A 22,686-nucleotide genomic window follows, 5' to 3' on the forward strand; every position below is an offset into this window, starting at 1 on the left:
GAATTACTTATGCAGTTGCGTATGGAAAGACACTAAATTCAAATCTTTATTGTCTAAACCAAGATACTTAAAAATTCATTTTGATTAGAAAATATTTGAATTGGCCAACAGAACAGGTTCCAATGGACAATGCCAGACAACACACGCCTCAAGGACTTGCCAAAAGGACTTATATGGATGCTTATTTGGGAAGTTTTAATGAATCTACTGTGAATATGCTTCGTAAACCAAATGTTCCGAAGACATTCGCTAATTGAATGTAAAAAAATAATAAAAACTCGAAGTTACGAATACATCTCTTAAACAAGGTTGGGAGTATTACAAAAATATATACAGCGTTTACAAAATGTACCTATATCGACCATTTCATACTCTCAGTTGAAGCAAAAAGAATGCAAGTATGGGCATCGATTTCTTGCACGTAGTCTCCCTGTGTTAGAATAAGTCATGTTCCCGATTTTGACATCGATCGATTGGCTACGTTACAACACCTCCATCCTTAGCGACACGAGTAAACTTGCCGGTGCACTATAAGTAATGTATCAGAAACAGGCATCCTCAAGATTGATCGTTACAATTAATGGCCTTTTCTCGTTAGCACCGTTGGATATGCATGCTCGGTACGTTCAACACCGTGCTGTCCTCCAATGGCTATCGCCATCCAGCCCACTTCCTACGCTCCCACTCGTGCAATGATAGACGGGAACAAGGTCAAGGCTTTACCTATTGGACATCACTATCCCGCTGGCCTGTGTTGAAAGTTTCTCTCGCCAAAATCCGGCTCTGTCACCCGATGTCGATGTTGCCTTCGTGCGCAGGTAAATGTGAGGCAAAACCCAATCAGGAAAACTTTTTTTTCTTCCCGAAGCGTTATTATACGTTATTAGAGGCAAAATGTTTGTAATTTGTTCGCTCAAGTGTGCGCCATGGGTAGCGCGGAAAGTTTTGCCCACAGGAAGACCGCTGCGGTGGGCAGAGGCCACGAAAGATAACGACTGACTCCACGGCCGTGTAACTTGGTAGTTCTGTGAAAGGTTGGATTTGAAAGGCTTCCACGGTGGCCCTTTATGTTTGCCCTCCAAAGTCTACGCCTTACGTTTAATAACCTGGGGCGTAATGATTCTTATTTGTTTGACGGATTCTTTGATTGTGATACATATTGTTATTAAACGTCCGTTTATTTTTGTACTATTTTTAGTACATAAAACATACTAACGATTGTTTTTATATCGCTATAAACATAACACATAAAAAACGTGCCATATACCGACGAAACAGCCTACTCTTTAATGGGTGGTAAAACTGCATGTCTGAATATGGTTGGTGTGTTTAATACACTGTGTTTTGCCGCTTGACCAGCCATCAAAAAACGCTCATTACACCGAGAGGGAACGGGAACCCGTTTGATACACAATGTCCTTCGTGGACCTAGGCAGAAGGGCACGAAAAGAAAGCAAGCACTTCATTGCAATACACCCGAAACAATGCATACGGTTGAAGTGGGCCCCGAGACCGGGAGCGGCCCGGACCAGCGCCACAATAACGGGCCGGAAGTGGCCCGCAACCTTACCGACGGAGCAGCTAACATTTGCGTAATCCCCACTTCCTTCCGGATAGCGCACGGGAAATCACCGGAACTGAAGCCCGCAGTGCCGTCGACGTTCGACACGGGTCCACACATCGTCCGCCCCATCAGTCCCATCCGCGCGTATCCGGCAACTAGCCACACACACACACACACAGGGTGGGCAAAAATGTAGGTTAGTTCCTCACTTTAGCGCGGCATTTATTTACATATTATTAGTTCGGCGGCTTGAAACTCTCGCTTGCGTTGCCTTGAGCGTTCGGTCGCTGCCGTACGACGCATACAGCCAACCGTAGCCGACCTTTGCCATCTTTAAGACACCTGCCATCATTGTGTATGTGTATGTATGTATGTGTAAGTGGATAAACAAAAGCAGGAGTAAAAACATTTCATGTTTTGTCATGTTTTGTCGCTTTTGCTGAACAGCTCTTCCTTACTTTTCCCTGCTCGTCCTCGGTATTGCTTTTTGTGTTGGCTGTTTGGGGTGGCTGTTTTGTGTGTAAACATGGAAAGAAATCCTTCTACCAAGGACCTTCTTTTCTTCCACGAATTTTCCCCTTCCCATCGGTCCAGTCCAAGAAGCCGAGTCGGAAGAACCATCATAATTTTTCGTCCCGGTACCGTTAGGTTTACTGTGATGGGTTGAAGAGTTTTCGTCAAAAATGTGTAAAAAATGATAACGCTGAAGGAAAGAAAGCATGAAGAACGTTCACGTTTCCGTAATTTCCGCGCACCCCAATCGATCGTGCTACGGCTACGGGCGGGTGGGTAGGCTCGATAACCGAGCGTCCCCCACGAACGGTATTTGGTTTTTATTTAATAGAATTTATTTACATATTTTGCCCGGTGGAGCGTGGAACGCTCGCAACCCTTCCGTGAAAGGCGAAAGCGATAAAATGATCTGAAAAGAAAAATAAACCGCATCGAAAGTATTTTAATGGGTCCTTACCACACCAGCCACCAGTGGTAATCGATAAAGCGAAGTACTTTAAGGCATGAACCATGTTTATCGGCTATTTACTTGAAAGTTTTACCGCTGATTAGGTAGGGAAGGAAACTTTTATCGTGATGAAACTATCTGAAACCGTTGGTTTGAGGATACGAATGGATCTGTTTTTGCAGAACAGTATGATAAATCGTGTCAGTGTTGTTCAGTGTTTACCGTGAAGGTTATGGCCTTATGGGCTGGTTGTTTATGAATTGGGTCATCTTCATAATGGGAATAAAGTTTTTGTTGTTTCATCTACTGATTACAACTAGTAGATACATAAGAAAAAGAGCTTGTATGTTCTAATGATTTTTAAAAATGTGGAATTGTTGAAAAAAAAAATCTATCATCCATTCCAACTTGGAACACATCAATAAAGCTTCTGGTATAATTCTGATTATCGTTATGGATGATTTATGATAAGCTTAACACGTGACCAAAAACCCATAATCCACCACTTTTTTGTGGCATTTAATTTTCCCTTCCGGGCCCTAATGAGCCGTTAACATGGCCCACACACCAATGTCACACGGTGGACACAAACCCGTTGATCACATATCGGGGCGATGCATTCAATCAAACAGTGGTGACATTTTTATACGCTTATCTTTCCACTCGTCCAAACCCCCGGGCCCGGGGAGCCTGAATGCATGATCATTAGTGATCCGTCGATCCGGGCAGTCCGGGGGAAAAGCGGAAAAAATGTTTGCCAGAAAAGCGTTTTATTTCTTTACCTCTGTGGCGCATTTTTGTGACAGCCAACAACACGCCCACCGTCGGTGGTAGCTCATAAATTTAACCAACATCAACAGCACCGGCTGGGTCGGATGGGTGCCTCTCCACACCACGGTAACGCTATCTATCAGGCTGCGGAATGGGGAAAAGGAAATCGGTTCCACGGGGTATTCGATTGTTTCATCACAATGATTAATTGCTCGAACGTGACCAACGCAACCGTTCCCGACCCGAAATTGATGTTCAAAAGAATCGGCCGTTTTTGGAGATGGAACGGAGGGGGGGGCGTAGAATCGTTTGTCGAAATAAATGAGATGGTTAATTGAGGAGTTGCTAACCCCAACGCCGGTTGCACCAAATAATCATGGAGGGATTCTAAAGGGTGGACAGATTGCAGATGAAAGAAACAACAAAATATGCTGGCAGGACTAATGAGTGAATTGTATCTCAATTGCCCTTGATTGATAACAAGAAGGCTGTCTGTGCTTTTTGAGATATGCTATAATTTAATTATATTTTAAAACTCCTCATTTTATCAGGAAAGTCTGAGGAATCGAGATGTGAAGAGTAATCTTGCAACCCAATAAAAATGACAAAATATTTACTCTAAAATACAAGCAAGCTTACACAACCTTAATTAAAAGCCATAAATTGTCCCCGATATATCTTCGCCCTTAACAAAGCTCTAGACTTCTCGGGCTGTTTGCATTCCGTACATAAATTTCTGGGACAACATACACGTGCAGCATTACAAGCAGGATCCTCCAAAAAAACACGTGCATCCCATCGCCTTAAAGTGATATTGATCCAACCTGCCAGAATAATGCCACGTTTGCCCGTGTGCGTGTGTGTTGGGTGCTGTGGTAAAGTGGCATCTTTTTCACACCACCCAACAGCCTGTCCAAATGCCACCCGGAAAGGTGCCATCTTACTGCAACCTTCGTTAGCCCAGACAAATGGTTCTAAATGGACGATAAAGCCGTCGCCCGTGCTGTCAAGACAAAAGTAAACATTTTACCTTGCTCACACACCAGAAGCACCACCGTGCCGTGGTAAGGCACTCTTCCGAAGGGTAGTAAAGTCAGCGGTTCAGCTAAGAGTTTTTATTCCGGCTCCCGTTTCGAGGTGCGATCGAAGATGATGTGATTTCGTTTGCGGCTATTAGTGTCCAATTTTGGAGCAAATTTGCGTTTGTTTGCATACCCGACCGGATGTGCCCGGTTGAAGCGATGCCGTAAAGCTTTGCGAAATAATGAAAAACCCACTCAGAATGGAGACCCAGACGGAGCAGCGGCACAATGCTTCCAATCCATTCGCTTAAACCGTGTCTTGGAAATGAGGATGGGCTTTCGCAGGCATTTGAAGATGGAAATTTGGTACCTTCCGCTGATGAGATACTTGAAGCGGCTAGAACGAACTCTGCGTTGAACTAGGGTCAAGGATGCTGCTGTCTTCAAGAAATTAATCCTATTTCATCAAATTAAATGAAGCTTTGGTGGCAACGCGCAGAAACTACAAAGGCTAAGACGCTTAGGCTAACAGCCAGCCCAAACAGCCAAGCAAGGTTGTTTGTTTCCCATTTGCTTCCCTTTTTGAATCTTTAATCGACCGCCAAGGTTTAGGGAGCGGGTCCATGAATTGCCTGGATATTGAACGCAACAGCTTCGCTATTTTCTCACCATTTAAATTCAATCGCTTTGCAACACATTTTCTTCCGGTACTATCCGGTTCCATCGGCATCGTTTCGAGGCTTCGTTAATGGGAAGTGCTTTTGTTTGGGAAATGCTCGTTGCTAGGAAAAGAAGTTGAAATTAGATTATATTCATTTGGATCTCTTTACGCAACCACCTCCCGGGAAAGTCTAAGCCGTGAGCTGAAGGAACTGGCCAATTGGAGGGTGAACAACACACACACACACAAAACACTGGTATCGTTTTATCATCCAAACAGATTTTAAAGTGGTGCCTTCCACAGAGATCCTTCCACGATTTTTCTACAAACTTTTCATAAGACCTAAATCCTGAGGGTGATTTGCCTTGGGGAGATATCATTTTTTTTTCTTGTTTTGGTTGTTAGCTCTTAACACAAGAAAACAAACAAACCGAAAGAACAGTTTCAAGTTTGCTTTTCGCGATTTCCGGGTTTTATATTGTTCGGGCAATTTGCGTGGAACAACTAACAAAAGAAACGAAAGGAAAATGACAAAACAACGCCCACATTCAACCGGTGCGAAGGCAGTAGAAGTCAAACGATGCAAACGAGCGGCTAAATTTAAAGTGTGTGTGTGTGTTTTTTTTGTTGCGCCTTATTCAGGAACCATTTTTTTCACCAACATCCTGCTTAACGCTTGCTCGCCTTTATTCCCCGGTAGAGCTTCGTTCAAGTGGCAAACAAAAGTGTTGGAACAATAAGCGTTAGATTAGACCTTATTCTCCACCTCTAGCGGGCTGCTCTAGCGTTTCTGGTTGGCAGTTCTTTTAAACCTTCTTCCTTCGTTCCTATTACTTTACAAGTGGTTTAAGGAAATCCAGCGACCGGAAGGGATTACACCACCAAGCATGGTACCGACCGAAACGAATTGGATCTCGAAAATGAATCCATGCGAAATGTTTATACATTTGGGAGCAGTCTTCCGCAGGTACTTGTCTCTCTCCCTCATCCTTGCTGCACAGTACGTGCCATTCGATGTGCATTCGAAAAACGGACATCCGGTCCGGACGCAAAACTCACCAGACTCCACGAGGCTCGAAGGCATCGAACGGGCCAAAAGTGCCACACAAGATAAAACGCAACGTGCGACGTGCCATTGGGTGCAATAATTTTCTCCGTGCGTTCCGTGATTTTCGATCCCACCGTCCCACTGGCCGTCCGATTGGCCTTGAAATTTTCTATGGGCTAAGGACACCGAAAGTGCAGGAACCCGAGGAACTGCCGCAGTGAAAGTGGTCCGGTAAACTGGTGCCAACAAAGGGCTGTGTGTTGCGAGTTGCGACATAAAAGCATTTGCCCATTCGTTCTGTTTCAATGGTTTACCGGTATGTGTCAACCATTTTGTAACGATAGTGAACCGGCCAGTAAAAGTAATCAAAGTTTTCTCGTGCTGCTAGCTGCTAACTGCAAAGGCGACAAGTGGGAATGCAGCTGTGAATAATGCTCGGTGTCATATGCTTGGGTCATATCATGCATTTGTAACCAACGAGTGTGGGCTGAGAATTCGCTTCGGAAGATTGAACAATACTTTGGGAAGTTATGCATGTGACTGTATGATTTGATTGAGAATAGTTTTTCCATTGATAATAACATGAAACATGAACCATAAATCGAGCCGAACCTTAGAGAAATGATCTCTGGCTCCATTATAGTGCTTTCAAGAGTACCGAGCCAATATACATTAAATTATCCAAGTATTTTCCGCTTGACGTCTTGTCTATCACAGCGTCGTCCATGTTGACAAGTGTCTTTAGTAGAATAGTTTCCCGAGGTTGTTAAATAATCAGCTGACAAGAAGTGTTTTGCATAAAAAAAATCATTTACGACAATGAGATCCTTATCATCAATGCATGCCGAACCATTCGATGACTTATAAGAAATTGACTTCAAAACATCCACACTTAATTCTCGGATGATCCTCACCAGTTCTTTAGTTTCCAACAAGCTGAGCACCAGAACTCTCGATATTTTGATTGGAGCTTTCCAACGATCTGAACAAGTGGCATTAGCAATGGTCGACCAAACAAATCTTCAAACCCCGCATAAACAAATACCCTTTTTTGTTTGGGAGTCCTTCAAGTAATGGAGAGATGTCATGTCTGAGCCTTCGATGTTCCGTTTCAGTATCCTATTCGATAGTGTCTGATTGACTTGGATACAATTAATATAATTTCATCCTGCAGATACCTTTAATATCCTTACAGTTTTTGAACTTCAACCTAACATATTTTTCGACTAATTACTATCAGCATCAGCATCAAGTACAGGTAGTCCCCGAGATGCGCTATTCTAGCGGACCGCTATAACCCGCGATAAATCCGCGTAATTCGAATTTCCGCGTAAGTCGTCTCCCGATACAATTTCTTTTATGCTTCAAAGTCACAGAGTCGACTTCCTTCTCTGAACTTTATTTATTCACTGATGTCCCTTCTGATAAATAATCATGTTGCGACTCATCGATTACATAGTTTAACAGGCACTCTGGTCTCACCGAACTCACCAGCTAGCACTTCCAAGACTATTTAAAAACTATTGCTCAATTTCCATCGGTCAGCCAAAGCAATGGCCATGTACGGGCATAAACGTGTGCAAATTAAATTTGTCCCACATATTACACGGCTAGCAACACGTTTCAAATTCCCACAATCCCACACTACCCTTTCAGTACCCTTCCGCACACTACCCCCGCGAAACTCCGCTCGTGGTAATCAGATTACACATTTCATCGTTTGAATTGTAATTGAGAGCGAAAACGCACCCAAGAAAGTGCAGCCACGGTAGGAACGAAGGGCACTCAGGTGCGTCCCTGACCCGGAAAACGGAAATGTCTCTGTCAAAGGATTACACCTTTTTGTGTGCCCCCTTCACCCCCAGGCTGGGCCGTCCCAGTGGGCAATCACTGAATGTGCCAATGGGTCAACGCAACGCATTCGAAGAAAGTTCGATTCCGCGGTGCTTTCGCGTAACGACGCCACGCTCGTTACAACTTACAAGTCGGATTTCAACATCGTAAGTTGACAAGCGGTGGCGATGGCATAAACATCAATCACAAACCCTGCAACAAAAAAAAACCAACAAACAAAACCCACCCGGTTGGATCATGCTAATCATCCATCGATCGCGTGTTGCATGCAATGTCTCCGGTTGATAGTTCGGCAAAAGCGAAGCAAAAACACGAACTCTTTAGGAGCCGAACGGAAATCCGGGACAAATCAACAAGCGGCCAGCTATTTCCATACAATTTTCATTCATCCGATGGTGACGATAATTAGTTGGAGCCCAGTACCCGGCCTATAATTAGCTGTAATTATGAGCCTCTTTTTTGCTTCAGTTCCATTTCCTGTTCCTGTGAGTGTTTGTGGCGTATGAAGTAACATTGGTGGGGAGTGGTTTGTGGGTGGCATTGACAAATCGGCAGCTATTTTTGCCTGTTTAACTGAACTACGGGGAAGCGTATTTTCGAAGCAAGTAATATTAATACCCACTACTACCTGTTCGGTAGCGATGGTAAAAACTTTTGACAAGTAAAATTTGACTCTGCATGCCACTTCCGGGATGGTATCCTATTTCGGGCTATCGATCGAAACTTTGCTCCTGAAGGACACACCCACAACCACAACACACGCCACCTCCCGGGAAGGCGATCATTTTTTACGATTGAAACTTACCGGGCAACTTCCTGGGTGGGACAGCAGGCATAGGCAGCACGAGATTCCATTCGATAGCGTTTCGTGAATATTGAGCGCCCGGATCAATTCCGCTAGTGAAACCATTTTGTGATAAACCAGGCACCGGCGACCGTTGCTGGCAAAGTTTGCTATTCGATTCTGTTCCGACACGGGTCATCTGCTTACGGGTGGTTCGAGCCCTGTGGGTACACCCATGGGAAAACGTTGCTGTTCGGGGCCAATAATGACATTCAGTAGACCGAAAACGAGCACGGTTGAACCCGGACAATGATGAGATTGAACCAAACCGAGAAGGTTTTCCGTTTTTTTTTTATTGTTGTGTTTTCTTCTCGCTGTCTTCCCCATGGAAGGAGGATCGTTTTTCGGTGCACGGAAAAAGGCGTGCAACTCTTCTGGCATGGAAGTCGCAGCAAATGGAACGTTTTCTAATAATGACCAGAGTCGTTCGGTCGGATTGTTTTGCCACAACCAGAAGTTTCGAGTGCCCGAGCGTTGAATGTACCGATGCTACCGGTGATTGGAGCTGTTCCGCGACATTTTCATAAAATTAAAGTGCGCAGTGGAAACAAATGAAATCCGCTACAAACGTGCAAACGAACTTCGTGCATGTGGAGGGAAAGCTTTAAGATAATGCATACAAGTGTCTTGATTACATTACTTTTATCTCTTTCGATTATTTCAATGTTTGCAATGACATTTAAATTGCGTTATTTGGTTTGAATTCTTCTCATATTGTCATGTATGTTAGAGACTTAATGTTTTTAAATTATACTTATTAAATCAATAATAAAATGCAGAAAATTGTTATTCTTCGTGTTAATAATACAAATAAAACAAAGATGCGTCACAAAAATTAGATATTCTGAGTCTCAAGAAATTTGTCTCAAGTTTCAATAGCTCGTCTTTGCATCTAAACGTTCAAACGTTTTAATTTTGCTAGGTGTTCATCTTCAGGGTCGACCCTTAACCAACAGATATTACACTTTGCTGTTTGGTGATCATAGAATACACAAATCCTTCATGTATTGAATACTTGAAATAGCTCTTTATAGAAAGTACTCTTGTGTTTTCTAGAATATATCTTCCTCTTCAGGGAAATTAACTCTTCTACGAAATGATTTCTTCTTGCCTAAACGACTTAAGAGTACTGTCACTTCTAATTGAAGAATGAAACAATATCTCATTGAATTATAAGGAATAATAACACATCGATCATCTACCATTTAAAGGGGAAAGTTATTCTGACACAAATGTACCGTGGCATCGTGAACGCTACCAGTCTTTTATACATTTATTTACTGAGCTCTTTTCCCCATAGACCAACAGCAGTTCATTAGCTGAACGATCGACACAAGCTTTTATTAACCAAGCGATGATTAATGAGATTACGGCCTCTGTGTGGGCTATCATCATTGACTCAATTATTTGCCTCCCGAAACGCTCTCCGGCCAGCGGCTTAGTGATCCACGACGTCTCGGGAGGAAAAATCGGAGAAAACTTCACCACGATAACACCGCCACGCGTCTGCAAATTCAATGATTTTGGTTAAAGTACGGCCGTTCTTCTACTAGCCCGGCGAAATTAATCCCAATCTTTCGGGTATTAGCGCACAGCGAACAAACGGAACTGTCCAACGAAATACGGCGCATCATGCAAAGCATTTAGAGGTTTAGCGTTTTACGCCTTTTCCCCTTACTGATTTCACTGATACGAGATTACGAAGAGTCGGCTGCTTGAGCGTGGCGGCTTGGAGCGTTACCGACTCTTTCTTGCCGTTGCACGCTCGCTCGTTATTATTTCAGTCCCTTCTCAAATCATGCCATGGTATCATAAATTTCTCCTCAAGCAGCACCATTTTGACTGAGACCTTTGCGTTTTTTTTTTGTGTTGCTGCTGCTGCTGCTATCCAGCCTTGAAACCTTGTCTTGACCTTCCGCATGGCGCTGTGCAATTCAAAGTCTTTGTGGTTGTTTAGCTTCCCTTTTTATACGTTTTCTCACTTGTCCGCTTTGCGTACATGGGCTACTTTTTTGTACGGCCTATTTCCCTTTTTGTTTTGTTTTGTTGCCGTTTGCCGAACAGAGTCGTCCTGGATGGGTTTCTTTCCGCTTTGTAATCATATTAAATGAAATAATAAATTAAGATAAGTTGCAGCCGAAAGGTTACCTTTTCACAATCATGGTAGTCTTATCCACTTTGCCCTCCTGAAGTAATGTTGTTTTCTGCTTTGTTTTGAAGGATGAAGTAAACGGTTCCATTTTTTTCTCTCTCTTCGCTACACAACCTCATCGTTTTTCCCCTAACCGTGAAACGAGCTTGAGAAATGGGAGTTAAAATGTGAACCACCGCACCAGGGTGGCCACGGAATGGCCCCCAAAAAAAGGTAGAAGGGTACGTGTCATGTCACGCAAAACCGTTGCTCCATCTTTTATTCCGTCACTCTATGGTTTTGTTTATTTATTTATGCTTTAAACACTCCGCTGCAGGGATTACGCTGTTAAACTTCCGCTCGCAAGCGTTGCAAAAGATAATGGTCGAAAAGCACTACACCGAACGTCGGAACTTGTGTCGGCTTTGGTGCCAAAATAAAAGTACTTCTTCTGCTCAGCTCGCCAGCTTTTGTATGACACTCTTCCGCCGAAACAACTCAACTATGAAGTTTGGTGGCGTCTCATCGCTTCCTTCTTTGCCTCCGGTTACCTCATTAAATTCTGGAAGGATTTACCTTCTTCAGCGCAAAGCTTTTACTTATAAGACCATAGATCGCGTCAAATACCTGACCGGGATGTGGTCATAGGAGCAAGCGGACTAGAAACAGCAGAGTAAGTCTAACCTCCCCATAGGAAGTCGTACTACACCCACGCGAAACAGAAAGAAAAACGCGTCCTCCGACAGCTGTCTGATGTTTTCCTATAATTTATGGACTTGAAAATTCTTCCCACACCAACGAGGCTTGGGGAAGGAACGCCGACTACGACTTGCCGCTCGAACTATCTCCCGTGGGATGTTAGTGAGTCAGCGTCGTGAGATTTCGCGCAAGACCGTTCGGCCTGGTGTTTACAAACCATCCTGAAGGATGGAATTTCAATGTGCATTTGGGGTGGTCGCCTATTGTTAAGTCTGCTGGAAGTTGGTGCAGAAGATTTGCTAGCAGAAATAACTTATTTAGCGGCAACGTGGCAAAACGGCAGTGACAGAGCTGTTAGCGTACGGAAGCGAACTTTCGCTGTCAGTTAGTGGTGCATTAATTATGTTTCTCGCTACAGTCATTTAGTGAGGATTGGACACGTTCTTTCACGTTCGAAAGGGTGTTGCGTTGGTTGTCGAGAGTGTTTTCTATTCGTGCTTGTGCCGGAAAATGGAGATTTCTATTTAATGAATTTGTTTGCGCTGCAATGAAGGAGTTTCTAGTCTGTTATTTCTTGGAAAAACTTTATTGTTTCGCGCCCAAACGCCCACACCATTCATTCACAATCGAAGAAGTTTTCTCATTGATTGAAATTTAATTCATCTTGATGCGCTCACAGTCTCAGGTCGAAAGACCTTGCTGTGGCTTGCTGTGCACTAATCTTATTACCATATCAAAACCATCCAGCTACTGAAGTGCAACGAACCGTGCGCAAACAGCAAACCCGGAACACTCACCGCACTCCCCCAAAGGGAAGTAATGTCTTTGAGGTCGTTATTGTCCTACTTAAAAATTGTCCACCGAACCGGAAGCGAACAGTAAAAGCATCACAATAAAAAGTGTCCCGACGTGTTGCGGTAAAACCACCCATCCCACCCGACCACCCAAAACCAAGCAAAACAACGCAAATCTTCGGGAACGATCAGCGTTATAAATTTATTGGTCACGGTACTGCCATTTTATGCTGTCGGGTGGTATTTTTGCCACGTCGCCACTTTCGTGGGTGATGTTTTGCCGGTGACACTTGTGAACGTGGCCACCGCACCACCACAACAAGAACAACTGCACCGACTCGTTTTCTCATTTAGGTGTGACCAGCTAATGGTTTTTATCAAGATAATGAAGGCAGCTACTCCATTGTGAAGCGTAACCAAGTTTGCCCATTTTGTTTCATTTGCTGCGAGATGATGTTTTCTGTACGTGTGGCTCTGCTTACAACGGCGATTTGAAATGATAAATGAGCAGCAATGGAGGTGGAAAACTGATCACCTGGTCATGGTGGAACTGTTGTTAGGTCGCTTCGGAATGTGTATGCTAATGATAGTTGGTCCCGGAATTTGTAAAGTACAACTATTTGCTAACTCTCTTACTGTTAATTACACTTGCACTACATGCGATCAGTTGGAACAGTTGTTAAAGAGAAGCCAAACTATTTCTTTGCCCCTTTGGCGTTGCAAATGACCGTTTTTTGTGTACTCCATACGATGTACATCTTAATTTCTCTGCCATGAATATTTCATTGTTTGGTTTTGCTAATAGGCAAGCAAAAGTTAGGGATTTATTGCATTCATTACACATACGAATTCTATATTCTAAGCCATTTTACCATTTAATTTGCTCGTTGTAATTATTGTTTAACTTAGCTTGAACTCAGCTCACTATAACGCTTCAATAGCCTGTTCTGTTGAACAAATTCTTCATCAATTTCTTAAATAATGGTCATCCAATTTACATCACTTTGAAGTACTGACCCTCGCGCCCCATTTTTAAGAATCAGCAATAAAAATGCATCCACCAGTAAATATTTATAATCCCACTCAATATCATAAAATGTATCACATTTTACACCGTAGAATTCATTCGCTTCATCGTTCCGTTGTTGATATTTACGCTCCTCGTACTGATAACGCAAACCTACATGAAAACGATTGCTCGCCTACAGACAATAATTTCCACTACAACCGAGAACCTCGATACGTCGAAGCCATAAACCATCTTTTATGTCTTTATTTTGCACCTTCTGCCATCCATAATATCATTCCAATGCGCGACTGCAGCTCCACGGCGATAGAATCCATTGCACTGCAATGCCTCAGTGGAGCTTACTGTGTATCGTGCCCACAAAGTTTAGCAGCGGTGCTCATACGAGTAGCTGGCAACGAGCAGTTGCGTTCGTTTTTAATGCACAGCTCAATTGCATCCGTGGACGAACGGGTCCCATAACAAGCAAGTTTTTATTTTGCCCAGTTGTGAAAGTTTGTAGTGCAGTTCGTAATGGTTATATGGGTGATTCTGCCGGAAACTTTTGCAACATGTAGAGTCGTATAGGAAAACACAACTGTAATGATGTAGTGGTTTTTTGGAAGTTTTAATTAAATTACATAGTCTCTCTCTTTATGGTTGTAAGATCGATAAAAAGTAGATTTTATATTCAGTTGGCAACACTGCCGTGGTGACTAATTTTTCTACCTCAAAGCCTACATAACCACACATTATAATCCCTATTTGTTAAATTTAATTAACCAAAAAATAAATGCTGAAATCATTCTCTTTAAGGTCCATTGAATCGTAAACCCATAAAATCGAGCTGCATTTTGTTTGCAGCTTCAGCATACAAAACAGGTCTGTTTCCATCAGTTCAACTGCCAACCTAAGCATGCCAACCGCAGCATGATGGTTGCGGTAGTATTTAGCCCGGATATCGTCAACGGTTCGGCTTCATCATCATCCATCAGCCCCCGCGACTCCCCGACAGCGGGAACGGAAGCGTCACGCTTCCGAACGCTAATGTTGCTGGTTGCGTTGTTTATGGACCACACCGATGGATGGATCTGTTTAAATATGCAATGCCAGTTCCGGTGGCGGCAGCGATTCAACCACCAACACCTCATTCGTCCTTGTCCTCATCATCATCAACATGATCCGCATGGTGGTTGGTTCCTGATTTCTGCTTTCCGGCTTGCTTACTCCCATAGCAAACCCGTCTGTCGATCTCCACGTCAGGGCCGTCAGCGGGCGCACGATGCCGTTAGACAACCCGAAGACACATCACGTCCGACATCTGTAACAAGGCACGCTACCCGGGTGTTGCTTGTTGTTTACAGTGAAACATCTCCAAACACTGCCGCCGAGCGCGATGGCCCTAATCGATTGGACCGGCTAGGATTTACTGTCGCACAATCACACTTCCAAATAACTTCCACTGTGCACGAACTCCAAACTAAATCCGCCACCTTCAGTAGCGCGGTATGCTTCAAAACAAGTTAAACTTTGCTAAATCTCTTCGAGCAACTGAAGTTTTGACCAATTTGTAAAAGGTGTCCCTTTTTTAAAGGGGAGCTTACATTCATTTGGACCATTCTTCATACCGCTCGGTGACAGTGGCGTTACCGTTAAGGAGCAAGATTACAAAATGACGTCCTTCCCGTCGGCTACAAACAAAACCACTTGCGATCAAACAAGGATAATGTTTGCTCAAACCACCCAACTTGTACCTTTCGGGATTTTTTCACCCCTGAGCGCCTTGTGTGTTGGGGTTTTGTCTATGCTACCTTCCAGGACTGACATTTTTCACCCAACTTGCAAATCCGTTTCATAATTTATTTTGTGGCGAGATGAACTTTTCATGGCTTCGTGATTTGATTGTCTTGCAAAACTTTGCTTTTATCTCAACACCTTCCGGTTGCGTGCCGGGAAGGTTTATTTTGTGAGCCAGTCAGGAGAATCCTTTCTCTGTTAGAAATTTTGTGTTATATAAAAAAAACTATAAATTTTTTTTATTGTATCAGTTTCTTCCAGAAATTGCTTAAGTTTAAGCATCTCTTATTTTCTTATAGAAAAACTTTTACATATGTATACTACAATATGAATAATCAAACATAATCCAGCTCTTCCTAGTTATGTACGCATTAACTGTCAACATAAATGTCCGCTGTATGTCAGTAAAACACAATCATACGCTGTCACAATGCGAATTGTATGTTCCGAAAAATAAACACCATGGAAAAATGGCTTTCCATTGGAAAAATCATTTAGCAATTGAATGCAAATTTAAATCAAGACAAGTATTGATTTCAACATTATCATGTTATGAATAATAGATTTAACCATAAAAACCATGTGTCGTACTGGCTCTCCCATGAGATTTCCGTTTGACATATCGTGGCACGTGTAATTAAATTCAACACCAATCGTTGACATTTTCATTTATGTTTTTTTCTTCTTTTCTCTCCCGTTTTGCTCGTCCCCAGGAAAGTTATCCAACTCGTGATCATTGAGGAGGGCAGCTACGAGAAGGATGTCCTGCTGTACGTCAACCTGGGTGAACCGCAACAAATCGGAGGTAAATGGGTCGTATCTCGATTCGCAGCTCCATCGGTTTTGTCTTCGGGCGACGTGCAACATCTTCCGTACGATTTCTTTACGTCCACCTGGTTTTACACTCGTTTGTCTTTCGATTTCGATTTTCTGTTTTCTCCACCGTTTCGATCTAGAATTTGTTTTCCTCACTTTGTTGTATTTCTGTTGTTTCACATCTTCGCTCCACCACTCGACTGTTGCCGTGTTTTTCTTCACTCGTAGGTTTGTTCCGTTTGCTAGGCTGTCGTACGACAAAGCTAGTGTATTTGGAATCGAATTAGAGTCTGTGCCCGTTCGCCGATGCTGTTGGCTTCAATCAGAACATACTCGATTAGAAATGGCATGGTGCTTTGCTGTACTACCAGAAGTCACTCGCGTAGAACTCGTTTCCATTGGGAATTCCACCGTAGCAAAAACACAGACGGTCCAATGAAAGATCAATTCTTGTTAAAAGAGCTTGCGGAATTATTACAGCCATCGAACATGATTTCCATTTCGAAGCTGTCCGCTTGTTGTGCGCTTCAGTTGGAAGAAGCAAGCGACATGTGACTCAGTGCGAGCAGTAGCCCGTCAGGAGCCACCCGAAAACATTCGTATGGTAAATTTGCTTTCGGCATTTGCTCGGCTTTTTGCTGTCGGCCGAGATGCTTTCGGCACGACTACATGCCCAGCCTGATTTGCTGATTTCGTACGCAAAACCGCTTCTCGTTCCTATGTCCCATTTGCGTTGCTCATGCATACCACTTTACAGTGTTTGACATGACATATCACACACGCCACGGCCGTCCTGGTCGAACGTTTTGCTATGAATATATTATCCCTCCACCGTGCCTTCTTACAGGCACCGGGAAAGGATTTTGTCTCCAGCGCGAGACGTTTGACGTTGTCGTCTCAACGTGCCGCCGCGATCATTGTGTACCTGTCGGTACACCGTACACTGGACAAACATTCATAGTCCATGTCATCTATTCACCGTTCGTTAGTCAACACCCAAAAGCAACAACACCTCGTCCGGCAAAAAAGGGGATCCGTACCGCTGCCTCTCAGGGAGGATCCTTCAGCAAAAGAGGCGACACAGCGTGCACAGAATGTTAATTTTTCCCCATTTCCAACACCACACACACACACGCGTGGTTCGCGGTGTATGTCATACATGTGTGTAGGGCAACGCTACATCACCAACCGTATGAAGACAACTTCATTAAACCCGCCGCATAGCGATGGCGTACGGTGCTCGTATGAGGGAAAACTGCTGCCACAACCCCGTAAGCGACTTGATTGGATTGTACAATAGATCGAAAGGTGTCCTTCCAGCCGGTTTATCATCAATTCCATCATCCCCGAAACAGGTGCAATCGAACCGTGAAGGTTGACGATAAAATCGTCATATATTTGGAATGGGCTATCTGCTTCGGTAAGGTAGCATCATCGGCTAGCGGAATAATGCTATTGTTTTCCATGTGTCTTTTCACTGTTCCAAAGTGTGCAGAAAGCATTCTTGCTTTTTCTATTTGTTGCGATTTTATTAAATGGAAGACTTCCTTTTTTCCGTAACGAATTTCTCATAAATTAAAAAATCAAACACCAATAAACTCCATTTGATTGCGTTTTCATTCACACATCAATCTTGTTGCCGTTTGCGCGAGAGGAAACAATTGAATTATTGATCCGACCAATGGTAAACAAAGTGTACTATTATTTTGACCTGCTCCCTCATTATTGCCCACCGACTTGGAATCCTCAAATAGTGCGTTCGCATCGACGCTCGTCGAAAAGATAAACATCCCATAACTCTTCTACTATCAAATATGCAATCCTCCCATTCTACGCCAACAAGAACAGTCCCGGTTAGCGAGATGTTGGGATTGGAAATTCAACTCGAACGAACGGAGAGCAGTTGGGGGTGAAATTGTGAAAATAATCACTCCATAAAATTTTTTTCTTCATCGATCTAAACAAACACTACCATTATCGTGCTGGTAGCTGTAACGTAGATGATGATAAAAATACTACCAGCTTTCTTCGCAAGTTTCTGGTACGCATCGAGCTGGGAGAGCTCGAGATCGTGCGATTGGTACGCGTAGAGCATTGAAGCATCGACAATGTGTTTATTTCTTTTTTATCGTTTCTAAGTGATAGTTAGGGGTGATAAATTTTTAACTACAAACAAACCACAGATCTTTCCTTTTTTTTGGTTCTGAACAGATTATTCATCTTCACACCGTTTTGTTAGTCACCATTGTGACGTGAGTTCTAGAGGATGTGAATGAAAATTTATCTGTGGTCGTTCTTATATTTGGAGTGACCTCGAACTTAAGATAAAGTTAATCTTTATCCCATTTCACTCAATGTTTTAAGCGATTGTAGTACCTGTATGTTTCTACGATGTTTTCTTGTCTGTGTAACTGTTCAATCTGGATCACAGACCCATTTCCGGAATCTTGTCATTCAATCTGTGACAATACCCAGCTCAGTACAAAGCAAACATCCGCCTGGCTATTTCTCTCATCGTAGTTCTCTTGTGTCGCCCCGAAGGCTACAACTTTCAACAACAGCAAAAGCACGCAATGCCAACCTTCTAAAGAGTAGCGGTCCGTAACACCATCCCCTTGACACATGACGCTCTGGAATATACTTTTTTCTCCATGTTTCTCCCCACCAGCTTCTTGACTTTGGATTTAGTTTCGCTCGAAAAATATGTTAATTGCTCACCATGTTATTCACGACAAAGCTAAAGCTAGCAAATCGTTACGGTGATTTGAGACCGTCGCGGGCCAAAGCGCCATCTCTGTGCCCGATTCGTACCCGCCTATTGCGCTCCGTAGTATTCCCATCATCAAGTAGTTCGTTAGGCGCGTAGCAGCAGTAGTATTCGAGTTGTTTTCTGTTTTCGGCCAGTAGAACATGTAAATTCGCCATGCCCACGCTAGGAGGAAAGCCAACATACTTCAAAATCTTCCCGCCCTCTACCCTCCCTCATAGGTAGTAATGTTCCGCGTAGAACGTTGTTGTTATATTACGTGTTTAAGATAGATTAAGTATGGCTTAATTCGTTTTTTCGTTGTTTCTTTGTTTGTAGTACGTTTACTGTTGATTTCGTATTATATGGTTTTCTCTTTCTTTCTCTTTCTCTTTTCTTTTATTTTTGTCTCTTACATCTACCCATGTATATTTCGACTAACGATGCTGATCTCTACTACTGTACTTAACCACTTCATCGACGATGATTGTACCATCATCACTGTTGCCTTTTGTTCCTTATGTTTATGCTACTATTAACTGTACTAATAATTTCTCCCTCGTCGATTACCTTTACTGCTCATTACTCGATGCTTACGTACTGAATTATCGTCCTACGGTTATTGCTACTGAACTGAACGTTCTCGAGTAAACGATCTCTTTCCATTCGTTCTCAATTTCCTTTCACTTTATTTTGGTCTATTGATATCTCGTGATTTGATGCTAATACTGCACACTATTGCATTTTTTATAATTGATTCTCCTTAATCTCATTCTTTCTTGTTGTCGCTTACGGCTTAACCACGAATGTATAAATCTGATGCGATGAAATTCCACCAATTTGTGCACGAAAAATTATATTCCATAATCAACCATACCGTACACGAATCTGCAACATGTCTGCGGCCAATTCCAACCACATGACAACCTGTATCTGAATCCGGCATAACCTGGCTGTTACGTCGCCGTGCGTGCAATGGACCGCTCACGGTCGCTCATCTTCGCCCTGTAACTTACCGAAACCAACACAAACTAAACGACAACTTCGCTACCGCTCGCGTATCAACCATACCGATTGGAAACGGAAATTACAAACAAAACGTTGCAAAAACCATGTGTCAATATCTGTCACACTTCTGTGCCGGATATTCAATTGGTTTTGATTGAAATGAAAATCGAAAACAAAACAAAAAAAAACTCGGACCAACGCCGTCGACGGACGATCATCGATGATGGGCTGCACAAACAAAAAAAACCCGTACCCTGACAAATGTATAATTGGGATGACGGTTGAAACCTCTCGTTACGCTTCCGTGTGTCGATGTTGTTTATAAAACATTATGATGCAAACAAAAAACAAAAAATACCCCAAACCCACCAATGTTTGAACAAACTGCAAATTGAACACGAATGTGTACGCAAAACATGTTGTCACTGTGCGCAATATTGATGGATGGCGTTGTTTTTGTAAGTAATACTTTCTTTCGTTTTTTCGTTTTTTGTACATACATGCAACTTTATTTTACGAGCTTCCCCATTATCCGGATGCACTGTTTGGCACGAATACATATCGCTTCCACCGTTTCTTGCAAAGCACCTTCGAGGGCAGCTTAATGCCTCTGCTTGGAGCTCCTTGCGGCACGGGATGGCCCCATTCTGGAGGCTCGTTTGCCACTGACTGTTTATTTCTCTGCACCGCACGATGCACCGTTTTGCCATTCACTCTTGCCACCCCTATGCTTATGCACTACACGTTTCAACGCTAGTTACGGTAAATTTTGGAAATTTTTAATAAGGAACAAACGATATAAACGGCCCATTTTCTTCCCGAAACTAATTATTAATAAACTCCTCAAATAGTAATACATTCTTAAATGAATAATAAAATTAAGAAAACTAAAATAAAATAAAATAAAATAAAAAAAATAATAATATATAAAAAAATATAAATATAAAAAATAATTACTCTTTAAAAATAAAAGCCACAATTTTATTATGAAATTCTTAAATTATATGAAATTAAATTCCTCTCAATGGAGGCGCCTGGTTGGTCTCACATGGAGACGCCTGGTTCGTCATACATGGAGACGCCTGGTTCGTCATAACATGGAGACGCCCAGTCCTTTTAACAGCCGAATGCCAAAAATCATGCAAAATAGCACCGCCACCGTCGTGCACTAGTTACACTTCTATTTGATCCTATTTAAATTCTATGCATACTAAAACCATAAATTAACGGAATCTACGTGTTTCCAATTTCAAATAATGAACGTTAAAAACCACCAACCACCACTCCAGGTAAATGAGTTCCTTTTCATTCCGATTGTTACCATCGTGTACGCACACTTGCTACTTGCCAGCACGTTTCTTGTGCGTTTCATAGTGAATGTACATTTATTGTATACAATTAAACTTTGAACTGCTACAGCTTAATGTGTCGCTAATTTCTCGGTTTTATCCGATTTTTTTTTGTGTACATTTCGAGCTTCATCCTAATTTATTCCGATTTCTTATCTCATCACGCTTTGAGCGACGAATTTTAAAATGTGCAACGTGTTTAGGCTTCCATGCTTTGCTTTCTATGTTGCCCTGATTGTGCTCATTTGTTTTTTCACCGTTGTAAGCTTTGTGTTGTGTGCGCGCAGTTTTCTACAACGCGGCTCCGCAACGTCCATTTTGGATTTTGTTTGTTTTTAAAAAAATGTATATTTGCCATAATTTCCATTTGCTTCAAAATTCATTTATTCAAGATTTGTAAAAATCACATTCAGCAACACAAAAAAAAACGTTTCGTTTGAATGTTAGTGCTAGTTTCATTCTTACCATCAACGGTGCCTTCTTGTGTAGTGCGCTTACCATTCCCGTTCTGCATCTCATTTGTTCGTCTAGCTCAAAGCTCATGTTTCATGGTTTTTCTTTTTGATTTTCATTGTGTTCGTTTCAGGTATTATTTGTTCAGTTTTCGTTGCGTTGCAACAAATTGCTTTGCTTTATCAGGAAAATCAACAAAAATCCTCGTCACGTCTTTCTTTTCTTTCCTGGCACACAATTTTGAGCTTTGCCGATAACCCTCATCCTGTCACGATTCTACCGGTGTTATCCATTTCGCCACCAACTATAGCCCTCCCCATTCGCAGGTCTCACACACAGACAAAACACATGGAACGTACACGTACTCCAAATCCTTCTAGTTTACGTCTAATCTCCTCTGTCTCCGCTTCGCTCTCGCCTTTCAAATGGAGGTTTCCATTTTTCTCCAAAACCCATGTTGTTCTTGAACAAACCACCCGCTCACGACCCGTCAATTCCACCGTCTAGGGCAACCGCAGAAAATTTAACAACAACTTCTGATAGAAAAAAAAGAGTTGCCACCACTTGAGTGCCACCAGGAGGATTGTATTTTCTCCCTGTACGTCCTGTACACTCTGCAGTGTGTTTTGCATTGATGTCCTCCTGCCTTCCCATGGCCCAGTATGTCCTTTTCACACAAAGTGACAAGCAGAAGTTGTACCGTACATTCCAACAACCCAGCCTTACCACAAAACACACAATCACCTCGTGCTCTCCCATCTCAACATTGCAACTTGCCAGCATATACACCCGGCAACATGCGCACATACACGTTTCTCAAGCAAATATTTCGCAAAACAACAACCCAAACCCTAAAATTTAAATACGAAAACCCGCTGCAATCTTGTTTCACGTTTTGCAAATCACCGTCCATGTCCGCTGTATTGCCACGCAATGGGTTTGCTGTGTGTTTTTCGGGCAGCATATAGCAAAGAAACAACCCACCCATCTGTGTACAACTTCCAACCTTCCCATGTACGCCCATGTCGTTGACATCCAGCCAGCCACAGCAAATGCAAATGCAAATCCGATTCTCCCGTACACCTTCTACCAACAGCAAACCAATAACTGCGAAAATTATGCTCAAGCTATCGTTTCACTTTTCAGATCATTGTGCTACAGT

The 22,686-nt window shown here is 42.7% G+C and overlaps 1 protein-coding gene across 1 annotated transcript in view; it reads left to right on the plus strand.

Moving 5' to 3' along the window:
• Positions 1 to 22,686, plus strand: part of LOC128299205 (sodium/calcium exchanger 3) — a 98,172-nt gene that overhangs the window by 33,677 nt on the left and 41,809 nt on the right. Inside the window, exon 3 of the mRNA XM_053035096.1 lies at positions 15,866 to 15,957. Coding sequence (XP_052891056.1) covers positions 15,866 to 15,957 — 92 coding nt within the window. The remainder of the gene's footprint in view (positions 1 to 15,865; positions 15,958 to 22,686) is intronic.

This window comes from Anopheles moucheti, chromosome 2, assembly GCF_943734755.1.
Source record: "Anopheles moucheti chromosome 2, idAnoMoucSN_F20_07, whole genome shotgun sequence".
In the NCBI taxonomy this organism is placed as follows: Eukaryota; Metazoa; Arthropoda; class Insecta; order Diptera; family Culicidae; genus Anopheles; species Anopheles moucheti.